Genomic DNA, 14,048 nt, shown 5'->3' on the forward strand with positions numbered 1-14,048 from the left:
TGGGTGCATTGTGAATTGCGGTGTATCACTGTAACAGCACTCTCAGCTGCCTGCATAGTGGAGCTGCGATTCAGATGGTGAATTAATCCTGGTTTGGAGCTAATTAGTGCAGTGGATGGAGGTTCCCAAAGTGCAAGCTGTTATCTGGAGGCAGAGTACCTGGCCAGCTCAGTGATAACTTCATCTTTTGACGCAGAGCAGGGATTGCAGTTGCAGGATGCCACCTCTAATTTTTAGGAGCTGTCGATGGATTGAAGAAAAGTCCTGGCTTCTGTAGAGACAGAAATCCTCACGGACTGAGTCACGGGCTCTTGTTAGGCTTTTTAAAAGTTTTTAGTAGATGCTTTAGAAAAAAAACATTTGTGTTACAGAGCGGATCCTCCCAAGCCATGCATTTATTGAAGTAAATAACATCTGATCCTCATGCAAAAAATACAGGGAGCAGCCAGAAGGCAGCTCTTTCTGCATGACCTCTATAAATACTGTTACCTGTGAGTCCTGGCCATGCTAGCATAGCACACTAGGCAAATGGATTTATATTCCCTACCCAAAAAGCTGACAGCCCCTTGCATGAGCAGAGAGAGCAGAGTGCTGCCAGGACAGCAGCGAAGCAGCAGCAGTCGGTGTGGCCAACCGCTGTCAAATTAGTTTTAGGCATCATGCAGTAAAAAAAAAAAGAAGAAAAAAGAGAGAGAGAGTCTTAACGAAATACTTAAAGGGGCGTTTTAATGATTGCTAGGAAAAGCTGTGTGTTTGCTTTGTGATTGAAATGGTTACGCTAATGTAGTCAGATTGCTCTAATGGCAATGCGTGACCCAGATTTCATGGGTTATTGAAGATGAAAGTTAATAGTGTGGTTCTTCTCCGAAAAGGATATTGGGTACAAAAAGGAGGGGGGAGAGGGAAGAACAGTTCTGCTGCAAACTTAAAACAAAATGTTTTATTTTTTGGGCTGGCTAAAATTGTAAAACATAATTTTGCGATCAATACAAAGATGGAATTCTTCCTTCTTTTCCCCCACCCCCCAACACATTGCTTTGCAGGAATGTGGTTTCACGCCCTTCTTCTGTCAAACAGATTCCAAAAGGGCAATTTCTTACATAACTCAGCGTAGATTTGTGAGCTGGGTAAGTGGGGGGGCAGGGAAGCACCCCATTCTGAAACGTTTCTAAAAATTAAATCAACTGCATTATTTTTTGGTATCTGAGAAGTCCGGTGCTGATGTGCTTGTGTTTCTAGTTTAACAACCTAAGCAGAAACATGAAAATAAACCTTTCAAACCCTTACTAAGCACCATAAAGCACAAAGCAGGGACTGTGTTCATTCCTGAAGCCAAGAATGACTTTTCCTAAATGTGCTAAAAAAAAATAAAAATAAAAATAAAAAAAAAATAAAAAGGGTGAAAAAAGGACAACTGAAAATAACAACTTTGCTTGATTTATAGGGCTTAAAATATTAGTTTTGAACTGAGGAGCTCTGACAAAGATATTGCTGTTACTTGTTGCCCCCATCTATTTCCAACCCTTAATTATCGTTTGTTGTGTAAGTTCATTGACAGGATAAAACCAAAGAAACTTTCTGTTTTAACTTTGTTACCTCTGCCACTTTCCAGGATAGCCTTGGTGGCAACAGCAAGACTGCCATGGTCGCAACGGTAAGCCCAGCAGCAGACAACTACGATGAGACCCTCTCAACGCTTCGGTACGCGGACCGGGCCAAGAACATCGTGAACCACGCCGTGGTGAACGAAGATCCCAACGCCCGCATCATACGGGAGCTCCGGGAGGAAGTGGAGAAGCTGCGAGAACAGCTCACAAAAGCAGAGGTATGAATTTTAGCCTTGGGCTAGCTAGCAAGTCCTGTAGACCCCACTGGCAGAAATCTCTTACTTGGCTCTTGAAAACAAGTGCCGCAGGAAGCTACTGCGTGATATCTACGAGAAATCCCTTTATATCACTGCATTCCAGTTTTCTTTAGGTCCGTGTTGAAACATGGGTAATAACTTGAGATATGAGGTTCCCTTTGAACACACCATTGAGCGATTATGTTTTTCTTGTGGGATACAGATCAGAAGAAAGAGGACATGGAGGGAGGAATAGGGATGGAGTTTTCAGATTGTGCGGTTTATAGGTAGAGCTTTGACCATGGATTTTAAGAATTTGATGTGGCTACATCCTGCAAATATGAGTTTGGTTAATAATGCTTACTCGTTTACAAGCTTTAACAGTTCTACATTGAAACTCCTACAGGTGTTAAACAATAAACTTCAATAAAATTGTGAAGGCAGCATGGACTAAACATTAGATGAAGGCCAAGAATTAGAGTAATTCTGAGTTCTGTTCTCAAATGTGGCAGAGCAATGGTGATATAATCTGGATGTTGTAATCACATTTTTTTTCTGAATTGCACAGTATTTGCCTCTTGAGGGTTGCAGGGAGTGCTGGCTGTGATAGTACAAATGACTTATGAATTTTGGACTGTTCTCCTTTGAGCTACCTAATATGCTAAGTATCCAGTAAGTGAAAGTTTCTTTAAGGTATCTCAAGTTACCTAATACCTAGCATTTCCTCTAAAATACAAAATACAAACTGTGGACTTCTCAGTTCTCTGAGAGATTCAAGTACTCCCTGTTCGTTTCATTTGCGAGCATTAATGCCAAAATAATGGCAGCTGTCCAAAGCAATGAAGTGGTGTTTCCTAAATATGAGGTAATAAATATTTCCTTTCCTAAGTATTGAAATCCCACCCCAGTTGTCATCTGAATGGCATTGACAAAGAGCATGGAAAAATGCTTTTAGCTTGCTATTAAGCTAAACCAAAAAAAAAAAAAAGGGTTTAGTTTGCTGTTAAGAGGCTCTACATAAAGGTCAAAAAACACATTCATTGTCTTGGTCTCCTTTGGGTTTACTACATTTGTAGCCCATCTAATTGTTCATACAGAAACATAATGGTTTATTTTTTAAATAAACAAAAGCACTGACCCATTATGATAGTCAAGTTACATTTTCAATGCTTATTTCTAAATATAGAGATTACCAAGTTGAGTTTTTTTTTCCTTTCGGTGTCAGTATCCTCTTTTTCTCCTAAATCGCCGTGGCAAAACAGAACTTGACACTTGACTTTTTTTTTTTTCCAGAAGAATAAGGCTTATCCTCTTTTCCCCTTTTCTTTTTTAATCCATGCATTTTGATCTTTTCTTGTCGGAATTAATATCACATGTTTTAATTTGTCTGTGCCAAGACCACCAGCACGTCCTTCCTGAGCTGGGAATTTAACCTGACTCCAGCAGAGCAGTACACCTGCTGGTCTAGTTGGAATCAGGTCTTGCAGATTTGTCTTTTTTTTATGGTTTCCTTACAGATAAGCAATAGAGGGAACGAGGGGAACTACCTAACTCATTTTACAGTTGAAGCATGTGAAAATGTTGAGTTATTTTGCCCCAGGTCCATATAAATATATACATGAGACTTAGAACTTGAGAATAACTGGTCTTCATCTTCCTGTCCTTCTCCGTCGTGTCCAGTGCCCTTGCACTGATGATATTTCATTGAGCATAATTTATTTTTGGAGACTGTGTTTCCCTCGCTTTCCTTCCTGGGTCCCATTTTACCCTGTATTTAGGTATTTGAGGTATTCAACCAGAAAAAGAACGACACAGGACACATCAGCTGGCAGTTCCTAGATTGCTATGTCTTGAGGCAGAGGAAACTCCTGTCTTAAAACAGGATTTGCCACTCCTGACAGCTGCTCCTTTTGAAGATATTGCCCTGCAGTGAGGCCACTCTGTTTGATGTGGATTCCTGGGAAGAGTTTTGATTTTTGTGGTAAGGGAGCTCTCTGATGGAGAACGATACTCGCACAGGTTGGTTGGGATTGCATAAATACCTGCTAGCCAAAAACACTTCCGTATTGTTAGCCATAATCAAATAACGACGTTCTGTTCAAGGTAGTACAGAAGGAATATGCCACTACTGAGACTGGAGGAAGTGAACATGTGTAGTGTAAACACTTTTATGTCTTTACAGTTTTTGGATTGCCCGATGTAGGGTGGGGTATTTCCTTATTCTCAAGCTAGTCCTTGGGCCTCTTGCTATTTCAGAAAAGAAAATTAGAATTGTGATGGATTAGCAAGAAAATTGAATTCCTGTGTCTGGAAGTACATCATAAGACTTTTTTTGATACCAGTTTTGTGAAATGCATATATAGAGGTCTTGATTTTTCTTTTTTTTCCAGTAGAAATTTCCAAATCAGGACATATCAAAACCAGTATTCAAAACATTTTGTTGGCAGGGCTGGGCAAATGACAGAGATGTTAGCTATTATTTAGAGGAAAAGAAAACTGAGACAATGGTGGTTATCCAGATCAGCAGTATGCAAAATACAGATTGTTTCAGATATGAGTCTTTTTGGAAACTCACACTGGTATAGAAATGAGATTAGCTTGTGTTTGAATATCTTTTTGCAAATCTGCCAGTATCGTGTAATTGGTTTGCATTAAAGTATATAAACTTCACTTTAGCATCTGTACTCGAAACTAATTAAACTAAGTTTTTGATGGATTCTGCATTTATGTGCAATATGTATTTAAAACAACCCTTTACTTACTGATCAAGTCTGCCTTGTAAAATGAGTAATGATATGTTTCCTTTTTCCCCATCTGTGTGAGAGTGATGTGAAAGAACAAAGCACAATAAGCTTTCTTGTTTCCTTTGCTTTACTTTCTGCAGGCTATGAAATCACCAGAATTAAAAGAACGGTTGGAGGAATCAGAAAAGTTGATTCAGGAAATGACGGTGACCTGGGAAGAAAAATTAAGAAAAACTGAGGAAATAGCACAGGTTGGCTGCTTTTTTTTTTTTTTTTTTTTTTTTTTCCTTTTGATGTTTATAAACAATAGGTTTGTTTCCTTTGTTTGTCAGTTCATAGCGATTGTCTGAATCTCTCCCCACAATTATGGGTAAGTAGGTCAAGCTTACTGCCATTTAGAAAAGCTTCACTTAATTCCTGTGATAGCTGGATGCCTCTCAGATTACTATTCTAGTGACAACAATAAATTGTCATTCTGTGCCAGTTGAGAGATTGTTTAAAAAAAATCCATGGATGAGAGGATTATAGGGATTTAATATTCTTTGGACAGTAAAATTGCTGTTTGTGATGAAAGATGGAGCGGTGAGAGTGTTAAATGCAAGTTTATCTATGGAGTGCCTTAATACTGAAGGCAAAGAGCATTCAGAATATTAAAAAACAGAACTGTTCAGATCTCCTGTGTGTTTTTAATACCTCTTACACCGCTATTTAGGACCTCAGAACATAATTGAAATGATGGTTACACTGAAAAATTGTGCAGGTCACCATGATTATTGCATGACACTTCCAATTCTTACCACACAAATGCTGATGTATATATTTGCAGCAGGGAGCTTTGGAGGGGGAGAACTATTGAAAGGTGATGAATAGCTTGTAAGAAAATGAAACCTCTGATACAAAGCCCTTTTGTAGATGACTTGATCAGAATAAGCTGTTGACTTCAGTTTTATATATCCATTGTAAGAAATGCTCCTTCAAATAAGAGGGTTTCCTGGCTTTCAGTGCAGAGTCGTACCATGGATTTTCCTGCTTGTGCATAAGGGTGAAATTTAAGAATAATAATGATAATAAATTCTGCTCCCACCTTACACAGTAGCGTCTAGGCATAGAAACCCCGAGTGTGCAAGGAGATTGATGAAGCAGAGTAACGGGATCAACGCTACAGAATAAATTTGCCTTGATGCTTGCATACAGCTACTTGGTTTTGCTCTCGTCTTTGCCTCTAAATTCTTAACCTCATATGAAGGTGGCAGTTTCATGAGCCTTGCAGCTGTAGAAAAGTGATTTTTTTCAGAGGAAGGATGAGGACTAGTGTACATTGTGGCCTGTCAAGTGATTTTGTCCCTGGCCAGCCTCCACCAACGTCTGTCTGTCAAATTTTAGCAGGGCAGGTGGGTAGGATGGAGAAAATCTTTGAGAAAAGGATGATTCCTCATAAAGAATAAGCGCCCCAGAAGACGCATTTTGTAGAGATGGAGAGTCAATAAGGGCTCAAAGCCCTGCAGACAAACTCTGTAAACAGGCACTTTTTCACATTTGCAGTGAATATTTGACATACTTTTAATGTATTTTGAATTCTTAAGTTAATTAACACTAGGTCTTGATCAAAAGTTATCAAACTGGCTCATTTTCTTTAAGCGACTCCTGTGAGTTTTAGATCATGGGCCAAGTCCTCCTTTGGGCAACAACTTCTTTATCTCTGAGTGCAGATAACAAGGAGTGATGTGAACATCAGAGCCTGGCACTGATGATTAGAAGAGAGATCTTTGACATCACACTGCTGTTTCCCTCTGTTCTTTGTTTTGCCCTCTCTCGCACACACACATGAATTTTCCTTACAGGACATTATGTTGGTTTCGTAGGGTGTGGGGAGATAGAAAAGAGAAAATCAAGAGGCAGTTCTGCTCGCTATTTGCAATTTTAATCTTGGTTAGATGTGATAAAACTGATGCTAAATGAATTGTACTTGATACTATGACATAATAAGTTTTAAATACAGAGGACACTTGAAGGTAAAAATCAGAGCTTTCATAAACTTCCCTGCATTATCCTTATATAATCTCTTTTAAATATTTTTGTAAAGTCTCAGTGCCACAGGTGAAGCTGTTGCAGCTTTCATTTTTTTACTTATTTTACTCTCCCCTGCTTCTGCTTCCCCTTAGTAATTAACTGAGAGGCCTCCTGTGTTAATATCTTTTTGATTTTGTTTGCTGTTGTGGATAGGGAATCTCATTTCACTTTCAGTTTCTCAAACATTTTTTTGTAGAAGAATCCTTTTTTTTTTTTTTTCAAGACAGAAATGTCTAATGTTCCTCTTTCACTGCACTAGTCATCAGCCTACCACTTCCCTGTGAAAGATGGACATTTTTGCACAGTAATGCTTTGTTGTTGACTTCTGTGAAGTCCATTGACGAGAACAAAACACCATCCCAAACGCCACTGCTCTTGTTTAGCAGGAAGTCTTATTTGCACTGCTTAAACAGCAGGTTGTCAGTTTTTTGTCATTTTGATTTTTAGGGAATAAAAGATAGATGTGGAATTTGGCTTGACGGGGAGTTGACTTGTTGCTTTGTAGCTCAAAAGAGAAGATAAAGGGCTGTAGAGATGTCACTGGAAGCACTTGCTGTTCCAGTGAGGTCACGGAGAAGCTCCCACAGTAGTGCAGTGTGCTGTGCTCAGCTGTGGTTATTTTTCACTAAAAAGATGCAACTGTGTGAGCCCATGGCACGTAGCACTCTGAGTCCAGAGGTGGAAGGACCAGAGAAATTACAGATACCCTAATGTAAACCTTGATAAAATTAAGGCTTTTGTATCTAATCATTGCATCTGAAAGAGCTACCTTTTTCAGGAATAGCTGCCCCTCATTTTGTCTTGTGCTTTTGGGCAGGTAGGAGTGCATTTCCTACCTCAGTCATCAGTCAGCCTAATTTTTTGATGGCCACTCTCTTGCAGGAACGTCAGAAACAGTTGGAAAGCCTTGGCATATCACTGCAGTCTTCTGGAATAAAAGTTGGGGATAACAAGTGCTTCCTGGTCAATTTGAACGCAGATCCAGCTCTCAATGAACTTCTGGTGTACTATTTAAAGGTAAAAATAAATATTGATATGTATATATTTATTTATGTATTTAACAGAAGTGGAACTCTAATGCCATTGGCATAGGTGTACTTCGGGAATGTTAGAAAAAAATGCATATCTAAAGCTTTCTCTGCTATTCACTGCTTGATCAAAAGTAATGTAAATACAAAGTTTTTATGTCAAATGTAATTGTTGCAGAGGAAGGTCTGTGTTTTTTATTTTTCTATATTTATATATTTATGTATATAAAGAAATGTAGAGGTGTTTTCTGTCATAAATTGTCTTCTGTTTTCCAGATTTCACAAGGTTTTACCCACAAAAGTGATTTATATAAAAATGGGTAATATCAGTACATATCAGTAATCAGCTTGCTTCCACATGTGTAATCAGAGTACAGACTTCAGTTTATAAAATACATTTCTATTCTTTTTTATGCAGCTCACCAGGAGTGAAAATCAAGTTCTGTTCTGCCTTAGCACTTCTGCTGACGTGCGGTCCCCATTACTGATGTTAAACATAAACTGTGTAACACGGCTGTTGGACTTTGCACCGAAACAACCAGGCAGCTTGTTCTTGTTCAGACTGTGCAGATGTGATCTGGAGTCAGGGGAAGAATGAGATGCAGATCTTTTTAAGTCACACTTTAAAATACAAGCTCTAAAAATGTAGCAGCACAAAAACTTTGGCAGTCTGAGCTCCGCGTTAAATCATTCTCTTTGAAGTGGTGCGTAGGAACTCTCAAAGCAGCCACAGAATTAGCAATGGGGCCGCAAGATGGGTTTGTTTCAATCTGTCTTCCTATAAAAGGAGATAAGTGATCTTCTTTTATATCAGTCAGCTTATCATTGCTCCGTGATATCTCAATAAAAGCACGGGAGAAGTTTTCATTGTTTTCTCTGCTTAAAAAAAGACAAAAGAGCTGAGGTTTTGGGAGAACAGAAGGCGCTTTGCTCGTAGGTGTCCAGAGTGTCACTCAAGCTGCTAAACCAGCTTCAACACTGACAATTATTGAAGCAGAACTGACTTTTTATGGTGTCTGTTGTGATTATATGATGATATGACAAGAACACAGTGAAGTCAAAGCCTGTTCAGAAGAGGCCTTAGTGTCCATCAGTACCAACAGAAAAGTCTCAGGTGTTGCTGTGATACTTTCCCTTTTTAGAAAAAATAACCCTTTGTATGGGATGGGGCTTGTGTGTTTCAGTTTATTTTTATTTTTTCTTTATTGTTTCTTTTGTTTTGGATAACGTGAGTTCATTTTGTTGGGAATTATGGCATAGAAACCCCCTGAGTTTTGAAATTCTTTGGATAAAATGACTTGCACCTGTTTTGCCTAAAATCCTGAAATTAAGCTTTCACACCTTAGAGTAAATATCTTGCCTGCATTCTCATTAATACTGTACTCCAAATGTACTCATTCTTATAAAAGCACTGAATAGGAACTTCATCCCACTTATCTAAACTGTTGTATCTGTTCCTCAACAAATGCTTAGAGGGGCCTCAAAAACAAATAGATGAACAAATAGAGTGATTCTTCCTCTGCCAAACTTCTTGTGCCTTGAGTACTTCAGGGATTTACAGAGGATAATCTAGATGGAACCTGTGCAGTAACTGTAGGTCTAACCACCACAAACCTGTCTTAATTCCTCTTTAAACGCCTTTATTCTGTTGGCTTCTGCAGCATCCTGAGGCACTGAATTCTGAAATTTAATGCTAGGAACTTCTTTATTTTTGGATCTAACTGTTGCCTGTAAAATTTCCTGTGTGCTCCTTACTTATTGCTGTAAGTAACAGCGGGGATTTGTTTGCAACATTTCATTCTCTTTTTTCCCTTTGCAGAAAGTATTGAACAGCTTTCAAATTTTGGAATTAGATGAGAAGATCTATCCAGAAGGAGAAGGGATTAGTTCGAACTAGTGAACCTTTGCAACCCATTGCTAACACCTGAATTAATTTTCACAGGAGCACACACTAATAGGATCAGACAACTCTCAAGATATCCAGCTCTGTGGAATGGGAATTCTTCCTGAACACTGCATTATAGACATCACCCCAGAAGGACAGGTTATGTTAACACCTCAAAAAAATACTAGGTAAAAAAACAAAATACAGTTCTAGCTGTGTAATAGCTGTAGTTTTATCTGGTATTTTATGAGTAGTGGACAACTAAAAAGGGATGTTTTATCAGATAGTAAAAGTAAGAAAATTCTATCTCTTGTATATTCCTTCTAGGCTCTGTTTGAGTTATCTACCTTTCTGTTAACTCACATATTTCATTCTAAAGAGATTTCTTTCAGTAATGGCATTTATAGTCTGTTTTCAAAGAGAGGATGAGTAAATTGCATATGCTTTCAGCAAGTCGATGTGCACTGATTTGCAGCTGTGTAGATTTAACTCTATCAAAATCTGAATTCATTTTCTAGGAAATCTGTTGATATGCAAAAAGCAGCTGAAGCATTTGTTGCTTTATTTGATTAAGTAGCAGTACTTGAAAAGCAGATGGTATGTTCAAACTGATCACAAAATGACATGCATCATCAGCATCTCCAGTAATTTATTGTTAGGTTCACAGAATTCAAGAATTTCACTTTCATGTTGGTTCAGAGTTGGTCCTGCTGCGAGCAGGAGCATGGACTAGATGACATCCTGAGATTCCCTTCAAATGTGTTATCCTATTTTGAGTGATCCCATTTTCAGGCTTAATCTAACTCTGAAATAAAGTAGTTTCTTTATTCCTCAAATTAGTTTATTGTCTTTAAGCTTTATATATACCAAAAGTTCTCCAATGCCTTATTCAAATATTTTTTTTTGTGTGTCTGTATTTCAAAGTCGAGTGAAAACTACTTATTTCCAGTGACATCTCTTTCAGGCCCCTCATTTTTAAGCCCTAATTGTACTCCCCAGACGTAGCTGTCATAATATCCATCCAAAAGTAGTGAATCCCATAGAGCTTAAGCAATCAAAAGAAGCTGAGTTTAAGGAGTTTATGAAACAGCACAGAGTAGCTGAGTGAATTTTCTGGGGATATTTTGCCTGTTTGTAATCCATAACCCCATTTTCCTACCTTAACAAGTTACAATAAAGCGAGCAGTACTGAAATAAAATAAATAATAATTTAAAAAGCTTTCTATTGCTGGTTTTGCTTTAGCTTGTCATCTTTTCACAGGACATTTGTAAATGGTTCTGCTGTTATGGGTCCTATCCAGCTACATCATGGAGACAGAATACTGTGGGGAAACAACCACTTTTTCAGGTACAAAAGATGTTAAATAAATTGCAAGTCTGAACCAGCTTTTTTATTATAATTACTATTATGAACATTAAGGTATAAGGAAAAGTAACAATGGAGCATGCAAGCTGCAGGAGGAGGTGATTTCTTTTTTCTTTGGGATTATAAAGGCAGTGCTGATGACTGATGTTCTCGAATGCTGGATGTCATAGCAACTGTGCATAATTTTAATTTCAGAGCAATAGGTTGACGTAACTTATTATGTTTTCAAGGGAAAGTAATCTTGCTGATGGGGACCTTGCTATTGGTTATCAGGGCTGTTATCTCACAGAGGTTTAATTCTTGAGGTGGTAACTTTAATTTTGTTCAGTAACTAAGAGCGTTGTGCAATTTGGCATCACGCTAATACTAAGTACCCTCTTTTGCATGATGAAAATATCACACCCAGGCTTTAACTTGGATAGGTTGCCTTTCAGATTTAGCAGCTAAGGTGTTAGATATCTGACCGATGTTGTACAGTGATCTCAGTCTTTCAAGGTCACCACGTTCTCCCTTCCTTGGAGTTCCAGTCTCCAGCTGAGACCTTCCTGTGTCAGACAGGATTTCTGGCAGATGTTTTCTGTTTTCTGTGAAGGGCTGCATGTGTGAGAGCCTTGTCTGAAATACCTTAAAGATCAGTGGATTTAAATGATAATTTAAAACATAATTGTTTTCTTTTGTGCTAAAAAGAAACATCTTCATAAAAATTGAGATATGATTTCATTATTGCCTCTGTCTTATTTATATATTTGGGTTTTTGTTTATATATAAAATACCGAATACATAAAATACATTATACAGAAGTATATAAAGTATATAACACAAATATATATTTAAAACATTTATTTTTATATTTCATTGCCTCTAAATTCTTTAGCTATGGGAAGACTGAAAAAATCATGGTTATATAAGCTATATGATTAGTATTTTCAGGTGCTCTGCATTACTAGAGTGTAGTATAAATTAGTTTGCCTTGAAATCCTATTTTTACTCTGAGGAAAATTTCACTCACAGGATAAACAGATTTCAAAAGGGAAAGATCTACTTATTTGGGTAACCTACTTAATTAAAATTATGATTTAAGCAACCGGTTGTTTCAGAGTTGATCAATTAATAGTCTAAACATTTTCCCCTACTTCTGAAGGCTGAATTTGCCAAAGAAGAAAAAGAAGCCGGATCACGAGGATGAGGAACGAGACAACTCTATGAAGTACAGTAACAGTGCTGAGCAGCTGGATGTGGATGGAGACAATTCCAGTGAAGTGTCGAGTGAGATTAACTTCAGCTATGAGTATGCCCAGATGGAAGTCACTATGAAAGCACTTGGTAGTAATGGTAAGAAGCAACAAGAAATTATTGGAAGTGTGTACAGAATATGAGGTCACACCTTCAGGGACTCTTTACCACACACTCTTCCCCTTGTACCTTCTTCCTACAAGAATTCTTCTTGTGAATGACTCATCGTAGCCATTTTTGCACTGGAGGGGAAAACACCACTGCAGAATGTTTTGTTTGGCAGTTCTTGTTGAGGAAAAAGCCAAAACTGGAATGCTGGTGAAACTGCAGCCTCAAATCAGGGTGTTTTCACTTCACTGTTTGTTTTTCTTGTGTTATGTCTCGCTCAGGCATTAAATGTTGTGATTTCTGTCTCTGAAACCACATTCTTTATTTTTTGTGGTCTTACACAGCTGCTCCAGAATGGCTTTATTTTGGGACGCAGGAGGAAGTTTTTCTCGGTCTGGACTTTCCCTTTTCAAAATTCTCTTAAATCATTCATCCAATGTTTTCTGGCAATGTTTATTTTGCTTCATGTTCAACAACATTTTTTAAATATGCCTTACAACAAAAATATACTCTCTTCTTCCTTTTATGTGATGTAGTGCTATGTTTACTGTCTAGGACATTCTTCCTCATGCATCTCAGTGGGCCGTTGCAGCCTCTAAAATGGACCACTGTAGATCTAGACTGGGGAAGCAAAGTACCAAAATAGAGTAATTTGTACCTTGTCCAAGGTCATACGGAATATTTGCAGCAGAACCTGTGAAAGAGCTCATATTTCTAAGTCCCCACTCTCTGCCACATATTCATGACATGACTTTTTCCATTTAATTTTATGCTTACTGAGTATTTGCCCTCCAGAAGTACTCGCTTCTTCATTTTTCAATATCTGCCTAGATCCAATGCAGTCAATCTTGCAAAGTCTGGAGCAGCAACATGAGGAGGAGAAGAGATCTGCGCTTGAACGACAGAGGCTGATGTATGAGCATGAGCTGGAGCAATTACGAAGGCGGTTGTCACCGGAGAAGCAGCATTTCCGCAGCATGGACAGGTTCTCCTTTCATTCTCCCAGCGCTCAGCAGCGTCTAAGACAATGGGCAGAGGAGAGGTGGGTAATCAAATCTGGCTATCAGGAGTGTTCATTTAAAGTTCTTTGGTGCCAGTCAATTTTGCAAGACTTAAATCTCATTGCACACCTCTTCCAGCTTTCCGAGAAGACTCCTGCAGGATGCTGGGGAGGACCGAGTGAAAATATTAATCTAAACACACTAAAACCATGAATTCTTGGGAAGATGAGAAAGGAGGAGTGTCTATTTTGTTGTTAAGGAGAAACTCTGTCCTCACCAGCATTAAATATGAGTCTCTTCTGTGGATTCATGACAGCTGCTGGAAGGTTATTTTTCCTTCTGACTTGTATCCGTATGTCTGACCTGGGCAGGTTCTGGCAGCCAGAGAGTGCAGAAAGAAAAGGGAGTAAAAGAGTAGTAAATGAATTTGATCCAAAACACTGCAAGAATTGTGTAACAACCACAGAGGGGCCACACTCCTCTCCCTCTTCCTAGACAATTGCACTGAGGGTAATTTCTTCTGCCTCTAAATGGTCCTTGCCAGTATTACTGTCAAAAAGAGCAGCTGCAGGAGGAAGATTAAACTCTCCCAAAAACAAGAAGCATGGCAAAGATGTTGTAATGAGAAAACAGAAAGCCAGTTTAAATAGCTTAAGAAGCATCTTCTGAAATAGAAAATACTTGAGGCAGTCTAACAAGGTGTTAGCTGTCTGTTTGGAACACTTTGTGGTTGGAGATTCCTGCACTGCACAGTTGTCTCTCTGATACAC

The 14,048-nt window shown here is 38.5% G+C and overlaps 1 protein-coding gene across 1 annotated transcript in view; it reads left to right on the forward strand.

Moving 5' to 3' along the window:
• KIF13B (kinesin family member 13B) overlaps nt 1-14,048 on the forward strand; it is a gene marked incomplete at its 5' end in the record, with an annotated part of 119,417 nt that overhangs the window by 55,783 nt on the left and 49,586 nt on the right. The window contains 7 exons of the mRNA XM_084284543.1: nt 1,613-1,825; nt 4,728-4,838; nt 7,540-7,674; nt 9,628-9,758; nt 10,832-10,918; nt 12,078-12,268; nt 13,109-13,319. Coding sequence (XP_084140669.1) covers nt 1,613-1,825; nt 4,728-4,838; nt 7,540-7,674; nt 9,628-9,758; nt 10,832-10,918; nt 12,078-12,268; nt 13,109-13,319 — 1,079 coding nt within the window. The remainder of the gene's footprint in view (nt 1-1,612; nt 1,826-4,727; nt 4,839-7,539; nt 7,675-9,627; nt 9,759-10,831; nt 10,919-12,077; nt 12,269-13,108; nt 13,320-14,048) is intronic.

The sequence above is a fragment of the Netta rufina genome (assembly GCF_964035555.1).
Source record: "Netta rufina genome assembly, chromosome: 3".
Taxonomy (NCBI): Eukaryota; Metazoa; Chordata; class Aves; order Anseriformes; family Anatidae; genus Netta; species Netta rufina.